At 39.8% G+C, this 23,848-nt stretch overlaps 1 protein-coding gene across 1 annotated transcript in view; it reads left to right on the top strand.

Annotated features, from left to right (window-relative positions):
• LOC126251852 (cyclic GMP-AMP synthase-like receptor) overlaps window positions 1–23,848 on the top strand; it is a 272,843-nt gene that overhangs the window by 138,936 nt on the left and 110,059 nt on the right. The window contains exon 6 of the mRNA XM_049952528.1: window positions 8,057–8,221. Coding sequence (XP_049808485.1) covers window positions 8,057–8,221 — 165 coding nt within the window. The remainder of the gene's footprint in view (window positions 1–8,056; window positions 8,222–23,848) is intronic.

Genomic DNA, 23,848 nt, shown 5'->3' with positions numbered 1-23,848 from the left:
AGATAACATGCTGCATCCTCTCTACCAGAAGTCTTCAATCCAGTCACAAATTTCGCTTGATACCCCATATGACTGTACTTCTGAAAGTAAGCACAGGCTTGGTGCTGAGTCACATGCTTTTCAGAAATCAACCTGACCGCCTTGATCCAAAGCTTTTATTATGTCATGTGAGAAAAGTGTGAGTTGGGTTGCATATGATTGATTTATGGAATCCATCCTGGTTGGCACTGAGGAGGTCATTGTGTTCAAGATACCTCATTATGTTTTAGCTCAGAATATGTTCTAAGACTCTACAACAAATTGATGTCAAGGATGTTGAACAGTAATTTTGTGAATCAGTTCTACTACCCTCCTCGTAGATGGATGTGACCTGTGCTTCTTTTGAAGAACTGGCCACAGCTTTTTCTTCAGGGATCTATGATAGATTACAGTTAAAAGAGGGGCTAACTTAGCTGCAAATTCGGTATAGAATATGACAGGGATTCTGTCAGGTCATGGAGCTTTGTTCAATTTTAATGATTTCAGCTGTTCGTCAACACCACTGACACTAATTCATATTTCAGTCATCTTTCCAGTGGTATGAGGATTAAATTGGAGCAGTTCTCCCGGGTCTTGTGTGTAAAGGAAAACTTGGAAATGGAGTTAAGAATTTCAGGTTTTGCTTTGCTACCCTCAATTTCAGCTCGTGCCTTATTCGCTGGACACTTAACTTTGGTACCACTAACAGCCTTTACGTATGTCCAAAGTAATTGGTGTGTGAAAGATCTTTTGATAGTATTCTGCTAGATTAGATTAGATTTACTTTCATTCCAATTGATCCGTAGTGAGGAGGTCCTCCAGGATGTGGAACATGTCAGAAAAACAACAATACATGACAGATATTTACAACTAAAACAAATAAGCTAATGTACCATTCCACAGGTCCCAAGTGGAATGATCGTCATTTTTTAATGAACACTAAGAGTCATTTTACAAATACTAATGCACTGAATTTAAAATAAAAAAGTTTTTTATTTATTTATAAGGTAATACAACTACTGTAATACTTATTTACAATGAACACATTACTGCACTGAAATGGTGCAGAAGTTAGATTATACTAACACACACACACACACAAATTTTCAATGAACACATTACTGCACTGAAATTGTGCAGAAGTTATGTTGTACTTATATACAAATCAGTTGGTTTTACTAAGAAATTCATCAATGGAGTAGAAGGAGTTGGCCACCAATAAATCCTTTAGGCTTCTCTTAAACTGAATTTCATTGGTTGTTAAGCTTTTTATGGCTGCTGGCAAGTTATTGAAAATGTGTGTTCCTGAATAATGCACACCTTTTTGTACAAGACTAAGTGACTTTAAATCCTTGTGAAGATTATTCTTATTTCTAGTATTGATTCCATGAATTGAGCTGTTGGTTTGAAAAAGTGATATATTTTTAATGACAAATTTCATTAAGGAATAAATATATTGGGAAGCAGTAGTTAGTATCCCTAGTTCCCTAAACAGGCTTCTGCAGGATGTTCTTGAGTTCACACCACATATAACTCTCACTGCACGTTTTTGTGCCCGGAAAACTTTAGCTTGGCTTGATGAATTACCCCAAAAAATAATCCCATATGACATTATGGAATGAAAGTAAGCATAGTATGCCATCTTTTTCATTTTTATATCCCCTATGTCTGACAAAATTCGCATTGCAAACAGAGATTTGTTAAGACGCTTCAGCAGTTCTGTGGTGTGCTCCTCCCAGTTGGATTTATTATCAAGCTGTAATCCCAAGAACTTAACACTGTCCACTTCTTCTATCTTCTTGTCATCGTATGTTAGACATATACTCTTGGGACACCCCTTACAAGTTCTGAACTGCATGTAGTGTGTTTTTTCAAAGTTTAGTGACAAAGAATTGGCTAGGAACCAGTGATTAATGTCCACAAATATTTTATTGGCTGATCTTTCTAAGACTACATTTGACTTGCTATTTATTGCAATGTTTGTATCATCGGCAAACAAAACAAACTTGGCATCTGGTAATGTTACTGATGAAAGGTCATTGATATACACAAGAAAAAGTAAGGGCCCCAAAATGGAACCTTGTGGGACCCCACATGTAATTAGTTCCCAGTTGGATGAGGCCTGATAGCTTGATACATGTCTCTTTCCTAATAACACCCTTTGTTTCCTGCCAGAGATATAAGATTTGAACCATTTTGCAGCATTTCCTGTTATACTATAATATTCTAGTTTACTTAAAAGGATATTGTGATTTACACAGTCAAATGCCTTTGACAGATCACAAAATATACCAGTTGCCTGCAATTTTTTGTCTAATGAATTAAGCACATTTTCACTGTAAGTGTAGATAGCCTTCTCAATATCAGAACCTTTTAGAAATCCAAACTGTGACTTTGACAGTATGTTATTTGAGATAAGATGGTTATAAAGACGACTGTACATTACTTTTTCGAAAATTTTTGAGAATGCTGGCAACAGTGAAATTGGACGGAAATTTGATGCTATTTCTTTATCTCCCTTCTTAAACAGTGGCTTAACTTCAGCATATTTCAGCCATTCAGGAAATATTCCACTAATAAACGACTGGTTACATAGATAGCTTAATATGCTACTTAGCTCAGAATCACATTCTTTAATTAACTTTGTTGATATTTCATCATACCCACTAGATGTTTTTGATTTTAAAGATTTTATGATGGACATTATTTCTGTTGGGGTAGTGAGGGTCAAATTCATATTAAGGAAGTTACTTGAAATGTCTGGTCTAAGGTAATCCATAGCAGCATCTACCGAACCTGACAACCCCATCTTTTCAGTAACAGTTATAAAATGTTTGTTAAAAAGTTCTGCAACACTATACACATCTGTCACCAATGTATCATTTACTCTTAATGCTATTTGTTCCTCTTCATGTCTGGTTCTACCGGTCTCCTCCTTCACTATGTCCCATATTGTCTTTATTTTGTTATCTGATATGACTATCTTTTCCTTGTAATATATTTGCTTTGACATCCGTATTACAGTCTTTAATATTTTGCAGTATTTCTTATAATGTGCTATAGCATCAACATTGGAAATGTTTCGGAGTGACAGATACAGTTTTCTTTTTGTTTTACAAGATACCCCTATTCCTCGAGTAATCCATGGCTTCTTTGTAGACTTTGCTCTAACCTTGGTAAGTTTTGGGGGAAAGCAGTGTTCGAATAAGGTAAGCACTTTATTAGCAAAAATGTTATATTTTTCATTCATGCCATGAACGCTGTAAACATCAGTCCAGTGAATGTCTCTGAGCAGTGTCCTAAAATAATCAATTTTTGGCTTACTGATTACCCTTTTGAGCTCAGATTTAACAGATTTTATATCCTGTTCAGTATTAACATTTAACAGAAGGAACTGCATGTCATGGTCTGAGAGGCCATTGACTATTGGTTTTGTAATATAATTTTGTTCATTGGACTTTTCTATAAAGATATTATCAATGGCTGTTTGTGAGCAAGTGGCTATCCTAGTGGGAAACTTTACTGTGGGAATTAAGTTGAATGATAGTGTTACTAACTCAAACAAGTTCTTATTGGGAGAGTCTTTAAAGAAATCTACATTGAAATCACCAGCAACCACTATTTCTTTGTTTTTGGTTGTTAAATGGGCCAGTACAGCTTCAAGGTGGTTGACAAACAGATTAAAGTTACCTGCAGGTGCTCGATATACACTTAATATTATGAAGGATTTTTTGTGAAATTCTAATTCTGTTGCACATGCTTCCATATGCTGTTCTAGGCAAAATTTATGAATGTCTATGTTCTTAAATTTATGACAGTTCCTGATGAATGTGGCAACTCCTCCTTTCTCCATTTCTGATCTACAAAAGTGAGATGCTAACCTAAACCCTGTAACACTTAAAAGTTCTATACCAGTGGTCACATGATGTTCAGAGAGGCAGATTATGTCAGCTGGGTTTGAAGACTCTAATTCATCTATGCAGATAGTTAATTCATTAATTTTATTTCTCAGTCCTCGAATATTTTGATGCAATAAAGATAGCTGACATTTCTCATTGACTGAGTTAAAATTGGGTGGAGTTAAAATATCTGCTGACAGTTGAAAATTCTTAACCAATGGCTGTTTATGCTGATGTAATAAGCTGGAATTATGTTTTTTGATTTCTTTCTCAAACTGAAGATTTGTCTCAGTTCTAACCTCTCTTAAAATTTGCTTTCTTTCTGTCCTCCCTACCCTAAAAAAGGGTCTTTTCTGAATCCTATAACCACTGGTATTTTACCACTCATGACAGTGCCTCCCCCCTTTAACTTTCCTGCTATTTCCCCAGCCAATTTACCCTTCCCCTTCCTGTTGAGGTGAAGGCCATGCCTAGTATAACGGTAATCATTGAAGGCATGACGCATTGCTCTCTTGACGGCACACGTGTGTTATTCAGCATTTCTCTATCTACGGTTTGTTTTACACCTATTATGCAGTAATCTCTGTTTGTTTAAAAGTTTCTTTGCAGTGACTGTATACTATGGTGGTCCACTCGTATTATTGACTGTTCCACTGGTACATAACTTGAGCCATAGTTCCTCTGCATGCTCCTGCCCTGTGCTGAGAGTGTCAAGGTCCTCATTGAGATATGACACTACTGATTTTTAATCTAGTTTATTGAACATATATATGTTCTGCATGTTTTAGTTGTCCTTTGTACATTGGTAATCATTGTTGCTACAACACTGGTTTGTTTTTTCTGTTGAGATGTAAGCAGTGACTTGCCCTGGTTCTATACCTACATATTGAGCTGTTTGTGGCATACAGACGAATGTTTTTTCTAAGTTACATTATACTCTAAAATATACACTGAAGAGCCTAAGAAAGTGATACACCTGCCTAATATTGTGTAGGGCCCTTGCGAGCTTGCAGAAGTGCCACAATATGACATGGCATGGACTCGACTAATGTCTGAAGTAGTGCTGGAGGGAATTGACACCATGAATCCTGCAGGGCTGTACATAAATCGTTAAGAGTATGAGGGGGGTGGAGATTTATTCTGAACAGCTTGTTGCAAGGCATCCCAGATATCCTCAATAATGTTCATGTCTGGGGAGTTTGGTGGCAGGGCACATAACAGCTGGAAAGCATCCATGTGCTTTGTTACAAACTGTACCTTGAGTGTGAAAATAACCTCATAATGGAGTAACATATTGTGTGTGGAGTACCACTGGGATCAATACTGGGCCCATTCTTGTTTCTAATCTAATTAAATGATCATCCAGTTGTTGTAAAGGGTAGTTCAAAAACTGTATTATTTGCTGATGACGACACAAGCCTACTGATCAAGAGAGCAAACTCAACCCCGCAGATGCAGCTCAAGTGACAGCTGAACAGGGCTACAAGTGGTTCACAGCTAACAGTTCAAGTCTTGATATCACAAAGATTCATATTGTGCAGTTTCAACCAAAAATAATGATCTTTTATCACAAGAAATAGACATTAATGGTCATACAATGAATTGAGCACAAAGTTTAAAATTCCTTGCAGTCCAGCTGGATAACAAGTTAAAATTGAGTTCAGTGTGTAATGCACCTAGAAATAGCTCTCATTGTGTTGATCTAAAGATGAGAGTGTTGCATACTTCCTTTCCCTGTTGTGTTACGGAATTATCTTCTGTGCCTAAAATTAAAAAAGTGTTTGTTCAGTTAAAGCGAGCAGTGAGAATAGTGTGTAAAGTAGAAGCATTTTTAAGGCTATTGGAATTTTTACACCCAGTTACTGATATTTTTTTTTACTAGTTTTTGTTACTGATAATAAAGATTGTTTTGAACTGTGCTATTCACAATGACAATACAAGAAAAACAGTAATTTTCATGTAAACTATGCCCTCTTATACAGGGTTCAGAAAGAAGTTATATGCTCTGTTGTTAAGATATTCAATAAGTTCTTATCTAATATAAACCAAGAAACTGAGAATCCCTACCAGTTCAGAAGAAAATTAAAACATATCTCATTAGCCGCTATTTCTATAATTTATCTGTATTCAGGGACTGAAAGGTTCAGTCAGCCACATGGCAAGTAGTAATGTGCATTATAAAGGCAAATGACTAGTAACAAGACATTATAAATAAGATGTAAACATTATGAAAAGGACAGATTGCTCCTCACCATAATGAAGAGACACTGAGTGGCAGACAGATACAATGAAAAAGACTGCTAGACACTATTTAGCTATTGGAGTAATTCCTTCATCAGGGAGGACAAAAAATTCACTCACATTCACACAAACAAAATTCATATGCACATGGTTGCTGTCATCTCTAGGCGCTAAGGCCTGGCTGCTATTGAGGCTGAGGTGAGTAATGATCTAGCAGGGTTGGGTAGTGTGTTTGTGTGTGTAGTATCTACCACTCAATGTCTCCTCTGTGAGCCAAGTAGCAACATATCCTCTTCATATTCCTGTGTACTCCAAACACTCACCCTAGAAATCTCTCCTATTACTCATATACAATTTTATTAGTTTATAGCCAGCTCCTCCAATCTAAGCTTCCGTAGCTTGTCAAGTAATATGGTTATATTAACACAATCAAATACTTTTATCAAGATGAAGGACACTCGAACACTGCAGTTACAAAATACACATTCTGCATTGCAATTGTTTTCTAGTCAATTAATTGTGTGCTGCAGCTAATGATGATGGCTTGGTTTCCATAAAGCTGTTCTGATTCTTTAATGTTAGATTGTGTTGACTCTGAAATTTTATTAGTTTAGAGCATATGACTTTCTCAATAACATTAGAAAACGTAAATAAGAGTGAGATTAGCCATTATAGATGTATTGCCTTCCTTGTAAGTCAACTTTTTTAACAATTTTCTTAGTATATTTTCATATATTTGAATTATGCATGATTTACCATATGGAAGTATACCTTAGTGATAGCTGGGTGGTGCTCTTTCACAATTGATGTGGATCTTGCTCATTGTCTCATTTATCCTAGCAAAACATTGTGAGAATGTTCCTTCCACTTGTATGCTCAAAGCAGAATATTTACTGTTCTCATCACAATGCTTCAGACAATATACAGTGTTCTTGATTCTCTTATACAGGCTATTACCCCATAGTTAGCAAAGAAATCATTTCATTGACATAATCAGATCAATGTCCTTCACTATTATGTTCCTAAATTGTTTAAGTAATGGTCATCGGAATCACTTTAACCTGCGAGCTAGAGTTAATTAATCTATACCCTTGCACTGCTATTTAAACATTGTTGGTGTTTGATTGCACTCAAAAATCAGCTCAACTGGTTGCTGGAATGAAAGGTACATGCTATTTGCCATCCCCACTTAACAACATACTTCGAAAGTCAACATTCTCAAGTCTTGGAAATGTAAACATGTTGCTTTTCAAAGAAGTCCACAGTAACACAAATGTAAAAATGTTGCTTTTCAAAGAAACAACATATGGTGCTGTACCGTACTGACAATATGGGAAATCCTTTGACACTTAGGTCACCCCAGAAACTTCGGCAAAAATACTCAGTGTGCACAGGAGTGCAACCTAAGCCCTATGTTCTGGTTTGGGGAACCCATTGTGTAGTAATGGCTGCAAATTGACAAAGCATCACTGCCTGCAGGTAAACTGTACACATCTCCCACAGACTAATGACCAGATGTCTGTTTTGGTCTGAGTTGCTGGACACAACATTCATGATGCAACTGTCTTATGGCCACACTTACATATTAACTCATTCCTAGAAATTGAAATACAGGATGAATGATTCACTATTGTGAAAAGCAAATTATCATTAGACTCGAAAATGGTATATTTCATATTCTGTGTAGAGCTGATATCATAGACATCTAAATGAACAGTCTGATGTTTGATTGGATTATCTATGTATCTGTGGCTTACTGATGAGTATGTTATGACAGATAACAACTTTTACTTTCAAGATCCTGTAAAAATAATGTAAAGTTTTACTTTGAACAATATTTTTCACTACTATTTTTAATGTCTCCACATTTCAGCACAAAGTATCCATTTCTCTTTCAGATTGCCAGATCTTATTCAGGGCCAGCTATTACCCTCAATGTAGAACATGCTACACAACCAGAGATGAAGTTTTCAATTGACCTTGTTCCTGTCTTTGTTTTCCAAGACTGGCCAACTACTGTCCATAAACTGCACAAATATAAAAAGACAATGGGTGATGATAAGGTAAATATTGTTCTGTCATAAGTGTTGTATGTTTGATGTTTGTCTGTGTTACCTAACTACATTCATGCTCATAAATTAAGGCTAAAGATGATACATGGTGAAACAACGCTCTGGTGGATGGTTTGCGGGTTTAAATCACCTCGGGGTATGACCATGCCCTGCATTTGACTTGCGGTTGTCACACGGTGGGGCTGCAGCAGTCCATATACACAGAGGTGCGTTGGTGCATGTCAGAGTACGGTGCAGCGAGTAAGTGTGCAGACATTTTCAGACGTGCTAATGGTGACTGTTTGTTGAAAATGGCTCAAAGAACACATATTGATGATGTTATGAGGGGTAGAATACTAGGGTGACTGGAGGCTGATTAAACACAGCAGGTCGTGGCATGGGCCCTCCATGTGCCACAAAGTGTGATCTCAAGAGTATGGCAATGATTCCAGTTGACAGGAAATGTGTCCAGGCACTCCAGTATGAGACGTCCACAGTATACAGTACCACAAGAAGACCGATATCTCACCATCAGTGCCTGCAGACGGCCACAGAGTACTGCAGGTAGCCTTGCTTGGGACCTTACCACAGCCACTGGAACAGTTGTCTCCAGACACACAGTCTACAGATGACTGAACAGACATGGTTTATTCACCCAGAGACCTGCAAGGTGCATTCCACTGACCCCTGGTCACAGGAGCCCGTAGAGCCTGGTGTCAAGAACACAGTACATGGTCATTGGAACAGTGGTCCCAGATTGGGCTCATGCATGAGTGGACTACAGTGAAAGGGACTTCCTTGGTTGTGGTTTTGTATTTTGCAGGTAAGCAGCATATTCCAAGGACTGAAATGCTGAAACTGTTAATAGGTGATGAGATTCAGACTTGATGTTTGCAAAAGTGGGTGGCCAATTTTTTCAAGTGTACCTAGGTTTATCAACGAGACTGAAGCTCCAGTGTCTAGTTTAAAAAGTAGTGACTGGTTACAAATTTGCAAAGTAATCCACAATTTGTGGTGTATTCTCTGTATACAATTGTCAATTACGTGCTGTGAAAAATTGTTTTCTGTTTCCACCCGCGCACTAGAGCACTTTTGTGAATTTTGAGAAGAGGAGTGCTTTTTTTTAAGAGTGTGGCATTTACATTAAAAATGTGTGTGTGCATTTTCTGCATCTTCACTTGTCTGATTTTTGAGCAGGAGGAAGCACAGAATCTGAACATGAAATAATGTTGATTTCCATGTATTCCTGCTTTACGTTTGTGCTGCATGGAACAGAGGATGGTTTTCTAGTCTTTTGCAGGCAGACCAGTTTTGTATGTCCCGTGTGATGACAAAAATTACACTCAGCTTTCCTGAAGAAGCAATTCTTCTGATCACAGGTGACATAGCATTTCACACATGACTTCTCTTAGTGTTTAGCTGGAGCAGTGTAATTAGCCTTGTGCCAGTGCGGCAAACACTGTAATGTTGATGCAGGTATGTTGTGTGTTCTTTCCACGTTTCCTTTGTCTTGAACTATCGAAAGGGCGGAGACAGCAGCTGAATTCCTTCTTTAGGTTCTGAAACCTTTTGCTGCTCGTCTGCTTGAGCTTGTATAAGGCAAGAAACTGTGGACAGAAGCTCTGTTATTTGTTGACTCTGAAACTGAACAAGAGATTTTAGACTCTGCTCAGAACGTACATGTTGCTCTGTCTGGTTTGCCATTATTCGTTAAGTATCTCAACTTAACGTATGTCAGCTTATGTATTTCAAATTTATATATGCACACGCGCAAAAAATAATGCAATAGAAAGAAAAAAATTGTCCCACTCTTGTGTCCAAAGTGCCTTGTTCCCATTCCTTTTCCTCACTGCCAGTCTGTTAGGTCTTCCTTCCACACTTTGTACTTCTTCAGTGGATAGAGGAGAAAGGAACAGATACTGTTCATGAACAGAGAACCCAGATATTAACTAGTCTACATCTAATATTGAACAGTAAAATAATACAAAACATTGTTGCTGTTCTTGCAGCGTCAGTTGCTAACAGTAGCTTTGAATCTTAAAACATTTCTATATACAAAAGATCTATAAATCTGTGTACTCAGAAGATCTGAACCCTGGCCACTATGAAAATCTGGAAATGTTATTCAACTGGCAAACACACAAAATGGAATGTGACTGAATGTTCGAACTTAATTACACGTGCCACTGAACCTCCAGAGAGAGGTGCTTCCATCTCATTGGCCATGTCTATATGGCATATTTGTTTCTTGGCATCATGTCGTATGCACCACCTACAAAGCCAATTGTTGACTTGAAGGATATCTGCCATGATGTGTCTAAAAAATACGTCTTTGGCCTTATGAACAACATCAGAAAAACCAGATGACGTGTACTGTCAGTGGATAGCGTATGTGGAAACAGTGTTTCTGCAGCAACTGCCAAGATAAATTTAATCAAATAAAAACTTTTCCTGTTAAGAATGGTCTGTCTGATCATGATGCACAGCTAGTTACAGTGTATGACATAGCTCCATACAGCAATGCAAAAGAGTACTTCAAAATAGTGCATTCAGTTAAGGATTTAACAATTGAAAATTTTAGGGAAAGCTTTCAACAGTCAGATTGGGATGAGGTGTATAAAGAACCTGATGCTAATTTAAAATTTAACCTATTTCATGACACCTTTGTGAGTATATTTGAAAACGGTTTCCCTAAGAAAACAGTGTAATATAATTGTAAGAAACCATCTAAAAAGCCGTGGCTTACTAATGGGATAAAAAATATCTTTTAAACAGAAAAGGGAAATGTATCTTATAGCTTGGAGGAGTAATGATCCAGAAACAGTGAAACATTATAAAATCTACTGCACTGTATTAAGAAAACTTATTAAAAAGTCAAGAAGTATGTGCATTACATCTGATTAGCACATCTGATAATAAAATTAAAACAATTTGGAATATTGTTAAAAAGGAAACGGGGCAAGCAAGAGCACAGGAAGACTATATTTTTATCATGCTCAATGAAAAGTTTGTTAACGAGAAGTCAGAAGTAGAAAACATTTTTAATAATAATTTTTTAAGTGTTTTAGAGAAAATAGGATTCAGCTGTTTATTAGAACATGCAATGCAGTATATGGAAGAGGCAATACCTATGCAATTTGATAAAACTGAAATTCAACCCACCTCTCCTACTGAAATTAGGAAAACAATAAATTCACTCAAAAGTAAAAGCTCACATGGAATTGATCACATTTCCGACAGAGTACTAAAAGCTTGTTTCCAACAGATAAGCACTATTCTCAACCACATATGTAGTAACACATTGAAACAGGGCATTTTTCGAGACAGACTGAAATACGCTCTTGTCAAACCATTGCATAAAAAAGAGGGTAAGTCTGATGCTAACGACTACCACCCAGTCTCACTTCTGACACCTTTATCTAAATTCTTGAAAAAGTAATTTATTCAAGAGTAGCATCACATATTTGAAAAAATGAATTACTAACAAAATGTCAGTTTCGTTTTCAGAAAAGTTTTTCAACGGAAAATGCTATATATACTTTCACTGATCGAATATTAAATGCACTGAATAACCAAACATCACCCACTGGGATATTTTGTGATCTCTCAAAGGCTTTTGATTGTGGCAGTCACGAAATTCTTCTAGATAAGCTTATGTTTTGTGGTATGAGTGGGACAGTGCACAAATGCTTTAATTTGTATTTAACTGGAAGAATGCAGAAGGTTGAAATTAACAGTACAGATAGTCTGCAAAACTCAACAGAGTCCTCTAATTGGGGAGGTATTAAGAATGGTGTCCCACAGGGTTCAGTCTGGGGTCCCTTATTGTTCTTAATATGTATTAATGGCTTGCGACTCTATATTCATAAAGATGCAAAACTAGTTCTTTTTGCTGATGATACAGGTATAGTAATCACACCCAACAAACAAGAATAATCTGAGGAAATTGTAAATAATGTCTTTCAGAAAAATATTAAGTGGTTCTCTGCAAATGTAGTCTCACTAAATTTTGAGAAAACACAGTATATATAATTCTGTACAGTAAATGGCATAACACCATTGATAAATATAGCCTATGAACAGAAGTCTGTTGCTAAGGCAGAATATTCAAAATTTGTGTGTGTGTGCATTGATGAGAAATTTAATTGGAAGGAACACATTGATGATCTGCTGAAATGGTTAGGTTCAGCTACATATGCTATTAGGGTTATTGAAAATTTTGGTTATAAACATATCAGTAAGTCAGGCTAGTATGCCTATTTTCATTCGCTGCTTTCATATGGCATCATATTTTGCGGTAATTCATCATTAAGAGAAAACGTATTCACTGCACAAAAGTGTGTAATCTGAATAACAGCTGGAGCCTACCCAAGATCAGCTTGCAGACATGTATTTAAGGAACTCAGGATATTCACAGTACCTTTGCAATACATGTATTCACTTATGAAATTTGTTATTAATAACCCGGCCCAATTCAAAAATTACGGTGAAGTGCATGGCTACAACACTAGGAGAAAGGATGATCTTCACTATTCAGGGTTAGATTTGACTTTTGCGCAGAAAGGGGTGAATTATGCTTCCCCAAAAATCTTTAGTCATTTGCCAAATAGTATTAAAAGTCTTATGACTGGCTCTCCCAAGGATCTCAGTATTTATGAGGGAATGTTGTCTACTCCAGTGTCCTTGTGTCCATTTATGTTTTTCAGTGCTCTGTTAAATTGTTCATGTTGCATCATATCTCCCATTCCATCCTCATCTACTTCTTCTCGTTCTATAATATTGACCTCAAGTTTATTCCCCTTGAGTAGACCTTCTATATATTGCTTCAACATTTCAGATTTCTTTTCTTTTCTTAGTACTGTTTTTCTATCTGAGCTACTGATATTCATACAGATGCTTCTCCTTTCTTCAAAGGTTTCTATATTTTCTATAGGCAGCAACTATCTTCCCTCTCATTATGCATGCTTCAGCAGCCTTCCATTTGGCCTCTAGCCATTGCTGTTTAGCCATTTTGCATATCCTGTCAATCTCATTTTTTAGATCTTTGTCTTCCCTTTCGCCTGCTTCATTTGTTGCATTTTTACATTTTCCACTTTTAGTAGTTAACTTCAATATCTCTTGTTTTATCCAAGGATTTGTACTAGGCTTTGTCTGTTAACCTATTTCATCCATTTCTGCCTTCATTATTTCATCTCTTAAAGCTACCCATCTGTCTTCCATTGTATTCCTTTCTCCTGTTCCAATCAACTCTTGCCTAATGCTTCTTCTGAAATTCTCAACAACCTCTGGTTCTTTCAGCTTATGTAAGTCCCATCTCCCTAATTTTCTACTTTTTTGCAACTTCTTAATCTGCCTGACAACCCCATCTTTTCAGTAACATGAAATGCTAGTTAAAAATTGTCCAACATTGCACACATGTTACTAATGTATCATTTCAAGCTATCCTACTCCTCCTCATCTCTGGTTCCACCATGCTTCTCCTTCACTATACCCTAAGTTATTTTTATTTTGCTACCTGATGAGACCATCTTTGTCTTGTAATGCATTTGCTTCAATGGCTATATCACTTTCTTCAATGTTTTGCAGTAATCCTAGTAATGAGCAACAGGATCAATACCAGAGCTGTTTCTAACTGATGAATACAGTTTCCTTTTTATGTTAATAGATCCATTTACTCCTTGAGAATTAATGTCTACAAAAAAGACTTGATTTAATTTAGGTTATATTTTGGGGAAAACAGTTTTCTAAATAAGACAAGGATATTTATTAATATTGTGCAGTATTTTTCATCCATATCATGAGCGCTGCTTACATAATTTCAGTTCATTTCTTTGAGCAGTTTCCTAAAAGAATCAATTTTTTCTCACTGATTGGCCACATGAATGCAGATGTAGTAGATTTTGTGTCCTGATCAGTATTGAGATTCAACATAAGGAGTTGCATGAGGCAAATGGGCAGTGCTGCTGTATGGTGATAGCAGGCAGCACAGTCAAGGGTGATGCTGTTACTTCTGGAGTACTTGTTATTCTTGGTGTTTTACTGTTCATGTTAATATGTATCAATAAAACATTAATTTTTGACCACCATACTGAATGGCCACATAAAATTCCTCATAAAAAATAATTTTGTTTGTATTGGGAAACAAATTGAAACTTTCCCTTGACACTGGATCTTACATGAAAGGCATGGCATGCAGTATTTGCTTGGGCTGACTTGTGCTACACACAGCAAAATCAAAATTGCAAATGTCTGCTGACACACAAGAGAAAATGCGCTTGGTGACACTAAGGAAGAACATCCTGTATGTTCAGCCTCATGGTGCTGGTAGGATACACAAGTAGGGACTGCAGTTTTGCAAATTGAATGGGGTGGAGTGGGAGAGGGGAGAAAGGAGCTAATGAATGGGTCAGAGGGAGGTTTGGGAAAATGGGTCTTATTGTTTAGCAGAAACCAGCAGATGCTTGGGACAGGAATGTGACACAGACACGAAGCACAGGTGAATTTGTACAGTACATGATAACGGTGTGGAGTGTTTTGGAAAGGGGTTACAGAACAGAGGACGGGGAGACTACAAGGAAGAATTGTGGGTGCAGGATAAAGGTTATGGAGGAGGCAGCTATTGGGCAGGGAAGGGGGGGCAGCGGAGATTGGGGCCAGGATGAATAGGAAAACAAAAGGTGTGTTGCAAGCACAGCTCGAATTTACATAGTTCAGAAAAAGAGGTATTGGGTGGGAATGGGAAGGATCCAGATGGCATGGCTTGTGAAGCCTTTGAAATCTAGAATGTTGTGCTCAGCTGCATGCTTTGCCACTGGGGTCAACTCTGGTTTTGGTCACAATTTAGCAATGGACATTTATTTGGGTTGATTGCTAGTCAGTGGTCATGCCAATATAAAATGCTTTATAGCGATTGCAGCAGAGCTAGTGTATGGCATGGCTGCTGTCACAGGTAGTCCTGTGTCTCATGGGACAGGTTAAGTCTGTGACAAAAATGGAGAAGGATATATCTACATCTACATTTATACTCCGCAAGCCACCCAGCGGTGTGTGGCGGAGGGCACTTTACGTGCCACTGTCATTACCTCCCTTCCCTGTTCCAGTCGCGTATGGTTCGCGGGAAGAACGACTGCCTGAAAGCCTCCGTGCGCACTCTAATCTCTCTAATTTTACATTCGTGATCTCCTCAGGAGGTATAAGTAGGGGGAAGCAATATATTCGATACCTCATCCAGAAACGCACCCTCTCGAAACCTGGCGAGCAAGCTACACCGCGATGCAGAGTGCCTCTCTTGCAGAGTCTGCCACTTGAGTTTATTAAACATCTCCGTAATGCTATCACAGTTACCAAATAACCCTGTGACGAAACGCGCCGCTCTTCTTTGGATCTTCTCTATCTCCTCCGTCAACCCGATCTGGTACGGATCCCACACTGATGAGCAATACACAAGTATAGGTCGAACGAGTGTTTTGTAAGCCACCTCCTTTGTTGATGGACTACATTTTCTAAGCACGCTCCCAATGAATCGCAACCTGGTACCCGCCTTACCAACAATTAATTTTATATGATCATTCCATTTCAAATCGTTCTGCACGCATACTCCCAGATATTTTACAGAAGTAACTGCTACCAGTGTTTGTTCCACTATCATATAATCATACAATAAAGGATCCTTCTTTCTATGTATTCGCAATCCATTACATTTGTCTATGTTAAGGGACAGTTGCCACTCCCTGCACCAAGTGCCTATCTGCTGCAGATCTTCCTGCATTTCGCTACAATTTTCTAATGCTGCAACTTCTCTGTATACTACAGCATCATCTGCGAAAAGCCGCATGGAACTTCCAACACTATCTACTAGGTCATTTATATATATTGTGAAAAGCAGTGGTCCCATAACTCTCCCCTGTGGCACGCCAGAGGTTACTTTTAACGTCTGTAGATGTCTCTCCATTGAGAACAACATGCTGTGTTGTGTTTGCTAAAAACTCTTCAATCCAACCACACAGCTGGTCTGATATTCCGTAGGCTCATACTTTGTTTATCAGGCAACAGTGCAGAACTGTATCGAACGCCTTCCAGAAGTCAAGAAAAATAGCATCTACCTGGGAGCCTGTATCTAATATTTTCTGGGTCTCATGAACAAATAAAGCGAGTTGGGTCTCACACGATCGCTGTTTCCAGAATCCATGTAGATTCCTACATAGTAGATTCTGGGTTTCCAAAAACGACATGATACTCGAGCAAAAAACATGTTCTAAAATTCTACAACAGATCGACGTCAGAGATATAGGTCTATAGTTTTGCGCATCTGCTCGACGACCCTTCTTGAAGGCTAGGACTACCTGTGCTCTTTTCCAATCATTTTGAACCCTCCGTTCCTCTAGAGACTTGCGGTACATGGCTGTTAGAAGGGGGGCAAGTTCTTTCACGTACTCTGTGTAGAATCGAATTGGTATCCCGTCAGGTCGAGTGGACTTTCCTCTGTTGAGTGATTCCAGTTGCTTTTCTATTCCTTGGACACTTATTTCGATGTCAGCCATTTTTTTCGTTTGTACGAGGATTTAGAGAAGGAACTGAAGTGCGGTCTTCCTCTGTGAAACAGCTTTGGAAAAAGGTGTTTGGTATTTCAGCTTTACGCGTGTCATCCTCTGTTTCAACGCCATCATCATCCCGGAGTGTCTGGATATGCTGTTCCGAGCCACTTACTGATTTAACGTAAGACCATAACTTCCTAGGATTTTCTGTCAAGTCGGTACATAGAATTTTACTTTCGAATTCACTGAACGCTTCACGCATAGCCCTCCTTAAGCTAACTTTGACATCGTTTAGCTTCTGTTTGCCTGAGAGGTTTTGGCTGCGTTTAAACTTGGAGTGCAGCTCTCTTTGCTTTCGCAGCAGTTTCCTAACTTTGTTGTTGTACCACGGTGGGTTTTTCCTGTCCCTCACAGTTTTACTCGGCACGTACCTGTCTAAAACGCATTTTACGATTGCCTTGAACATTTTCCATAAACACTCAACATTGTCAGTGTCGGAACAGAAATTTTCGTTTTGATCTGTTAGGTAGTCTGAAATTTGCCTTCTATTACTCTTGCTAAACAGATAAACCTTCCTCCCTTTTTTTATATTCCTATTAACTTCCATATTCAGGGATGCTGCAACGGCCTTATGATCACTGATTCCCTGTTCTGCACATACAGAGTCGAAAAGTTCGGGTCTGTTTGTTATCAGTAGGTCCAAGATGTTATCTCCACGAGTCGGTTCTCTGTTTAATTGCTCGAGGTAATTTTCGGATAGTGCACTCAGTATAATGTCACTCGATGCTCTGTCCCTACCACCCGTCCTAAACATTTGAGTGTCCCAGTCTATATCTGGTAAATTGAAATCTCCACCTAAGACTATAACATGCTGAGAAAATTTATGTGAAATGTATTCCAAATTTTCTCTCAGTTGTTCTGCCACTAATGCTGCTGAGTCGGGAGGTCGGTAAAAGTAGCCAATTATTAACCTAGCTCGGTTGTTGAGTGTAACCTCCACCCATAATAATTCACAGGAACTATCCACTTCTACTTCACTACAGGATAAACTACTACTAACAGCGACGAACACTCCACCACCGGTTGCATGCAATCTATCCTTTCTAAACACTGTCTGTACCTTTGTAAAAATTTCGGCAGAATTTATCTCTGGCTTCAGCCAGCTTTCTGTACCTATAACGATTTCAGCTTTGGTGCTTTCTATCAGCGCTTGAAGTTCCGATACTTTACCAACGCAGCTTCGACAGTTGACAATTACAATACCTATGCTGCTTGGTCCCCGCATGTCCTGACTTTGCCCCGCACCCGTTGCGGCTGTTGCCCTTTCTGTACTTGCCCAAGGCCTTCTAACCTAAAAAACCGCCCAGCCCACGCCACAAAAACCCCTGCTACCCGTGTAGTCGCTTGTTGCGTGTAGTGGACTCCTGACCTATCCAGCGGAACCCGAAACCCCACCGCCCTATGGCGCAAGTCGAGGAATCTGCAGGCCACACAGTCGCAGAACTGTCTCAGCTTCTTGATTCAGACCCTCCACTTGGCTCTGTACCAAAGGTCCGCAGTCAGTCCTGTCGACGATGCTGCAGATGGTGAGCTCTGCTTTCATCCTGCTAGCGAGACTGGCAGTCTTCACCAAATCAGATAGCCGCCGGAAGCCAGAGAGGATTTCCTCCGATCCATAGCGACACACATCATTGGTGCCGACATGAGCAACCACCTGCAGATGGGTGCACCCTGTACCCTTCATGGCGTCCGGAAGGACCCTTTCCACATCTGGAATGACTCCCCCCGGTATGCACACGGAGTGCACATTGGTTTTCTTCCCCTCTCTTGCTGCCATTTCCCTAAGGGGCCCCATTACGCGCCTGACGTTGGAGCTCCCAACTACCAGTAAGCCCACCCTCTGCGACCGCCCGGATCTTTGCAGACTGAGGGGCAACCTCTGGAACAGGACAAGCAGCCATGTCAGGCCGAAGATCAGTATTAGCCTGAGACAGAGCCTGAAACCGGTTCGTCAGACCAACTGGAGAGGCCTTCCGTTCAGCCCTCCAGAATGCCTTTCGCCCCCTGCCACACCTTGAGACGACCTCCCACTCTACCACAGGTGAGGGATCAGCCTCAATGCGGGCAGTATCCCGGGCAACCACAGTCGTAGTCCGATCGGGGGATGCGTGGGACACAATATACTGAGTGAGTGGATCATCTGCATCATGTAGCATAAGATACTTCCTGCTGATGGCATGTAAATTTGTTTCCTGAGCCACTGTCATGGCACAATAATCAAAGAGTTGTCCAATACAACATTTATTAAACTGAAGAGCCCAGGATTTATTCAATTTTTGGAATATGTAGCTATTTCCTTTGTCTGCTCACTAATTCTACAGTAGTATGATACTGTCATGTCAAAACCACAATGCTGTTCAGACAAAAAGGCAAGATTGTTTATTAATAAACATGTAGCACTGAATGCGTGTTTATTATTGTCACAAGTTTACAGATACATAGAGCTGCCCATGTGGATGGAGAGTGCAGCTATTGATAGAAACGTTGATTATTCCAGTATGTACAAAGATAAGTGAGATACTTAAAGAACCTTCCAGAAGTGATAAATATTAATTAACAAATAATTTCTGTTGGTTGGGTTTAAACTGGTGATATGCAGAATGCCAGCCAGTGATACTAATTACTATGCCACCCTTCTTACATCAGAGCTTTGCAGCCTAGCTCTCCTGGAGTAACAGTGATCCACTGTTTCAGGAGTTTTTGTTGCATCACCCTTGATCTAATTCTTGCCAGTGTTCCTCTGCATGAAGGCACAAGTGGATTCTCAACATTCTTGTCACATTTTTACATTAAAGGTATCCTCTCCCATTCAAGCTTTATGATTGTTCAGTGAGTCTTCAGTTTCCTTGTACATCCCATTGTCGACCTACACCTCCAGACCATAGTAGGGCTTCATACAGAAAATATGGAGGACATTTTTATGCTTTTGTCTTTTTGATGAAAATTCATAACCCTAGGCTTCACGTGTGGTGTCCAATAAGTGCCGGAGGATCCAATACGGCTCAAAATAGTGCTTTAGCAACTTTTCTGATAGTCCCTATTTCCACATGGGCATAAAACCCCTAAAAGATCTCTCAAGCTGTATCTGACTGGCCATTGCTTTGTATTATAGTACTCTCTGTTTTTCGTCTGGGCAATCAGGATCAGTATGCAAGCCAGCTGCTGGCCTTCATCAGATCTGGTATTGAGGCGTTTCATTCAGTAATCTGGAATATCATCCAGTTGAAATGGGAACAGTGTATCCATTGTTCTTTCAGCCTGGTGACTGTGGAGCAGAAAGAATAGTGTGAAGCTGTACTGTGTTGAATGTGGGTGCCATGATGGACAGTGTTATATTCCAGTTTGACATCAACATACATTAATAGCATATCTGTGTAGCCATTTATCTGTGGATGGTAGGCAGTTGTCATTCTGTGGGTGATGTAACAATGTGAAATTACCTCTGATACTAGTCTCAACTGGTAAAATTTTCCACAATCAGAGAGCAATGCACAGGGTGCTCATTGCTTCCAAATAATGTCTTCTACAAAGAAATTTGCTATTTCTGGAGCTTTGGCAGTCAGTACAGCATTTGTGACAGTGTAGTGGGTGCAATAGTCAGTGCAGACTATTATCCATTTATTTTCATTTGTTGACTTCAGGAACCTTACAAAGAGGTTGATACCAACTCAGTGGAAAGGTGCTGCTGCAGGTGGTATTAGTATCAGGGGACCCAGAGGTAACTGCGACACTTGCTTTCATTATTGGTCTTTCTTAAAGTCACTGACATAGCGTCTAATGAATCGATAGACACACGGCCAGTGATTCCTGTGTCTGACTGCGCCTGGAGTCTTCACAAATCCAAGGTGACCAGAGGTTGGGACATAATCATAATACTGCAGTGCAACTGCCCTAGATGTATTGGGATGATAAGCAACTATTTCCATCCTATCAGATCATAGTTCCTCTTACACAAAGCTTCATCCATTAATTGGAATTTTTCCTTTGATTGGTTCCTCCTCCTCCAAGGGTCCTATCATTTTCAGCAGTGCTGGATCTTCCCCTCTTTTCAGCAGCAATGTCACTTAATGTAGTAATGCCTGAGATTTCAAACACAGAGCTGCATTCTGCCAAAGGATTCCCTCAAAAGTAGTTGATGTCCTTGTGTTTGCATCCGCTTTCATATACCACTATGATATCTCACTCCTGAAGCCTCAGTCCCCATCGTGTCAGTGGACCTAATGCCTTCAGGCTAGTAAGCCAGTATAGAGGATTTTGATCCATCACAACAGTGGATGGTTTGCCTAGTAAATACATCCAGACAGTGTTGATGGTCCAAACAGCTGCAAGGCACTCTTTCTTGATTTCTTGAAAAATTCTTAGTTTCTTTCAAGCAGTCTAGGGTGTCCTCACTGTGAGGCAACGGAGAGACATTTTTCTTCATAATTTTGTTAGTTATCAGTAGTCGACACAGGAATGCCATGTGTCATCCTCCTTCACAAGAGCCACAGGAGAGAACTAAGGACTCCCTGAAGGTATAAGTGATGTCTTGCAGCATCTTCTCCACTTCCTCCCACATTATCCATTGTTTAGAGAGCAACACTCTATAGTAGTGGTGGCTACTCAATGGAGGATCCAAAGTGTTGATATGTTTCGCCACGGCAGCTTGTTCTGTCTGTTCTCCACTCATGATTTGAAAGCACCTAAAAACTGAGACATAGTATCTACCTCTCACTGATATTGTTTCTTGTTCAGACCAGATTCTGTTGTCAGTAGCTTCCTCCCATGTATTGTCTCTGTGGAAATAGAGCACCACTCTTCACCAGTGATATAACCTTTCAGGATGATTTGTAAAGGCTCATGAAAATTAGTGATCCAAAGTTCTTCTTGTCCATCTACAATGCTTATGGTTGCTTCTGGCATGTAGATTACTTTTTTGAGCCTGTGTAGCTTTTTGCAATTGACAAAAGCTAGACAGTTAAACTGTGCATATTGATTGATGACTTGAACTAATCTTGTTGACAATGGTGGGACATCATCATCCTCAATAACAAACAACTGCTCAGAGCAATCTGTGTTTTGTGTGTGCTTGTTGGAAAGATTCATCAGTCTGGAGCTCTGGTCTTCCACAGTATATGACTACTTGTGATGCCTGCAAGCAGACCCATCTGAGAATAACATCATGACTACATTCTTTTAAAATGACAAATTTGGAAGGAAGTGTTCTGTCATCCATAGTTATTCCTGCAAAAAATGTTCTGTTGACTAGATGTACTTCGAGTTTGCGACTTTCACCATAGTTGTTTCCATATAATGTAACAACTTCTTTAACTGTCAATGGTTAGCATTCCGCATTACAGAAAGGGAAGTCCCAGAGTCAGCTGGTGCCTGGGCAAGTTGGGCATCGACGGTGATGTCAATGAGAGTACCTGGCATCTTGGTGACCGTCGTCCTTGGAGATTTTGAGAATCTGTGGTGAGCTCACTTCCATAGATGGTCACATCCATATCCATTTAGTTTGCCTGAAGGTAGGTGAGTGGCTGGTACCTCTGTATGGCACCTGAAAATAACTGCGACAGGGTGGGAAATGACCTCGACCTGGGTATGGCACTAGCCTTCATCCCACAGGTCAACTACAATTGTCTGCAATTGGCATATGTGAATAGGACAGTTGTGGTGCTTGATGTCTTGCCATGAAACCATGCCCATGTGTCTTTTTCCAACCTCCAAATGTCTTTTCTTCTGATGGGTGTTATATGTTGTGGAGTAGTTGGTTGTTCTATATGAGAACTTGTACACCACCCTCTGGCTATTACAGTGTAGTTCTTGTTAACCCTGACCTGTGAAGGACATGACTATACAGACTTGCAACTTCCAGTTTAGTGCCACGGTTGTGAAATTGTCTAGCTCCAAGGTCACACCCTCATCTTCGCTGCTATGGTTGCACACCATACCAACAAACCTTCACCTGCTCCAGCTAAATGACATGCCTCACAAAAAGAAAGGTGGAAATCTAAAAAGGAGTGCTCCCTAGATGACTTTCTGTGCACATCTAGCCAGCCAACATCTTTTTCTGCACTTGACTGCCACACCAAGATTCTAAACAGTCAAACAAAGGCAAACAATCTTCCCCTTCTGCACCTCAGCATTCTTCTTCAACGATGTCACAGTGGGATACCCTCACCCTGCTGACCTGTTTCATCAGGATGCACTGCCAACAACCAGTCTGCTGGTGAACCAAAGGTGAATACAGACACCTGTATCGTACTAATGGACCAGAAACCTCCAGCCTCTGAAACTCTTCATTGTGCATGTTTGAAATTTGGCACTCAGCAGCCACCACATTGACTCCCCCTTATTTGACCCGTCTCCTGTTTGTCATCGGATATGGTCATTCTCCAATGGTACATTTGTGGCATCAGCTTGAATAGAGTTGAACTATAGCTCCTCTTGCAATCATAGTGTCCAGTTTTTTTCCACCTACAGGAAACAAAATTACACCCTCACGATCGCTTTCACCTCCCTTACTTCACTTCAGTCCATGTTGACCTCCCCCTTAAGGTGGGGACTCCAGCTCATGGGGGAGTCATGTTGCTCACTCATGATGATGTCTATAGTCACACTTTCCTCGCACGCCCAGCATCAGGCTGTTACTGTTCATCTTTCCGTTCCTGGTTTCACCATCTCTCTTTGCAATGCCTCTTCACCCTTTTCTTCTGCTGTCACCTGGACAGACATTTTTCAACTTATTGCTCAACTTCCTCCTCCCTTTCTGCTACTCAGCGGCTTCAGTGCCCACCATTCCCTTCGGGGCTCTCCACGTCTCTGTCTGGGAGGCTCTTGTCTAGTAGATATCTTCAATCAGTTCAATTTAATTTGTTTGAACATGGGTACACGCAAATTTCTTTTCAATTCCAGCATTCCTTTTCCTACTTGGACCTTTTGATCTGTACTGCCCAGACTGCTCGTCATCTAGAGTGGTCTCCCCCTACGATTTTTACCCTCCACGCTGCCCTACAATACTAAATTGGTGATCCCTTGATGCCTCAGCACATGTCCTACCAAC

This window comes from Schistocerca nitens, chromosome 4 (genome assembly GCF_023898315.1).
Source record: "Schistocerca nitens isolate TAMUIC-IGC-003100 chromosome 4, iqSchNite1.1, whole genome shotgun sequence".
Taxonomy (NCBI): Eukaryota; Metazoa; Arthropoda; class Insecta; order Orthoptera; family Acrididae; genus Schistocerca; species Schistocerca nitens.
This window is presented reverse-complemented; position numbering and strand designations above follow the sequence as displayed.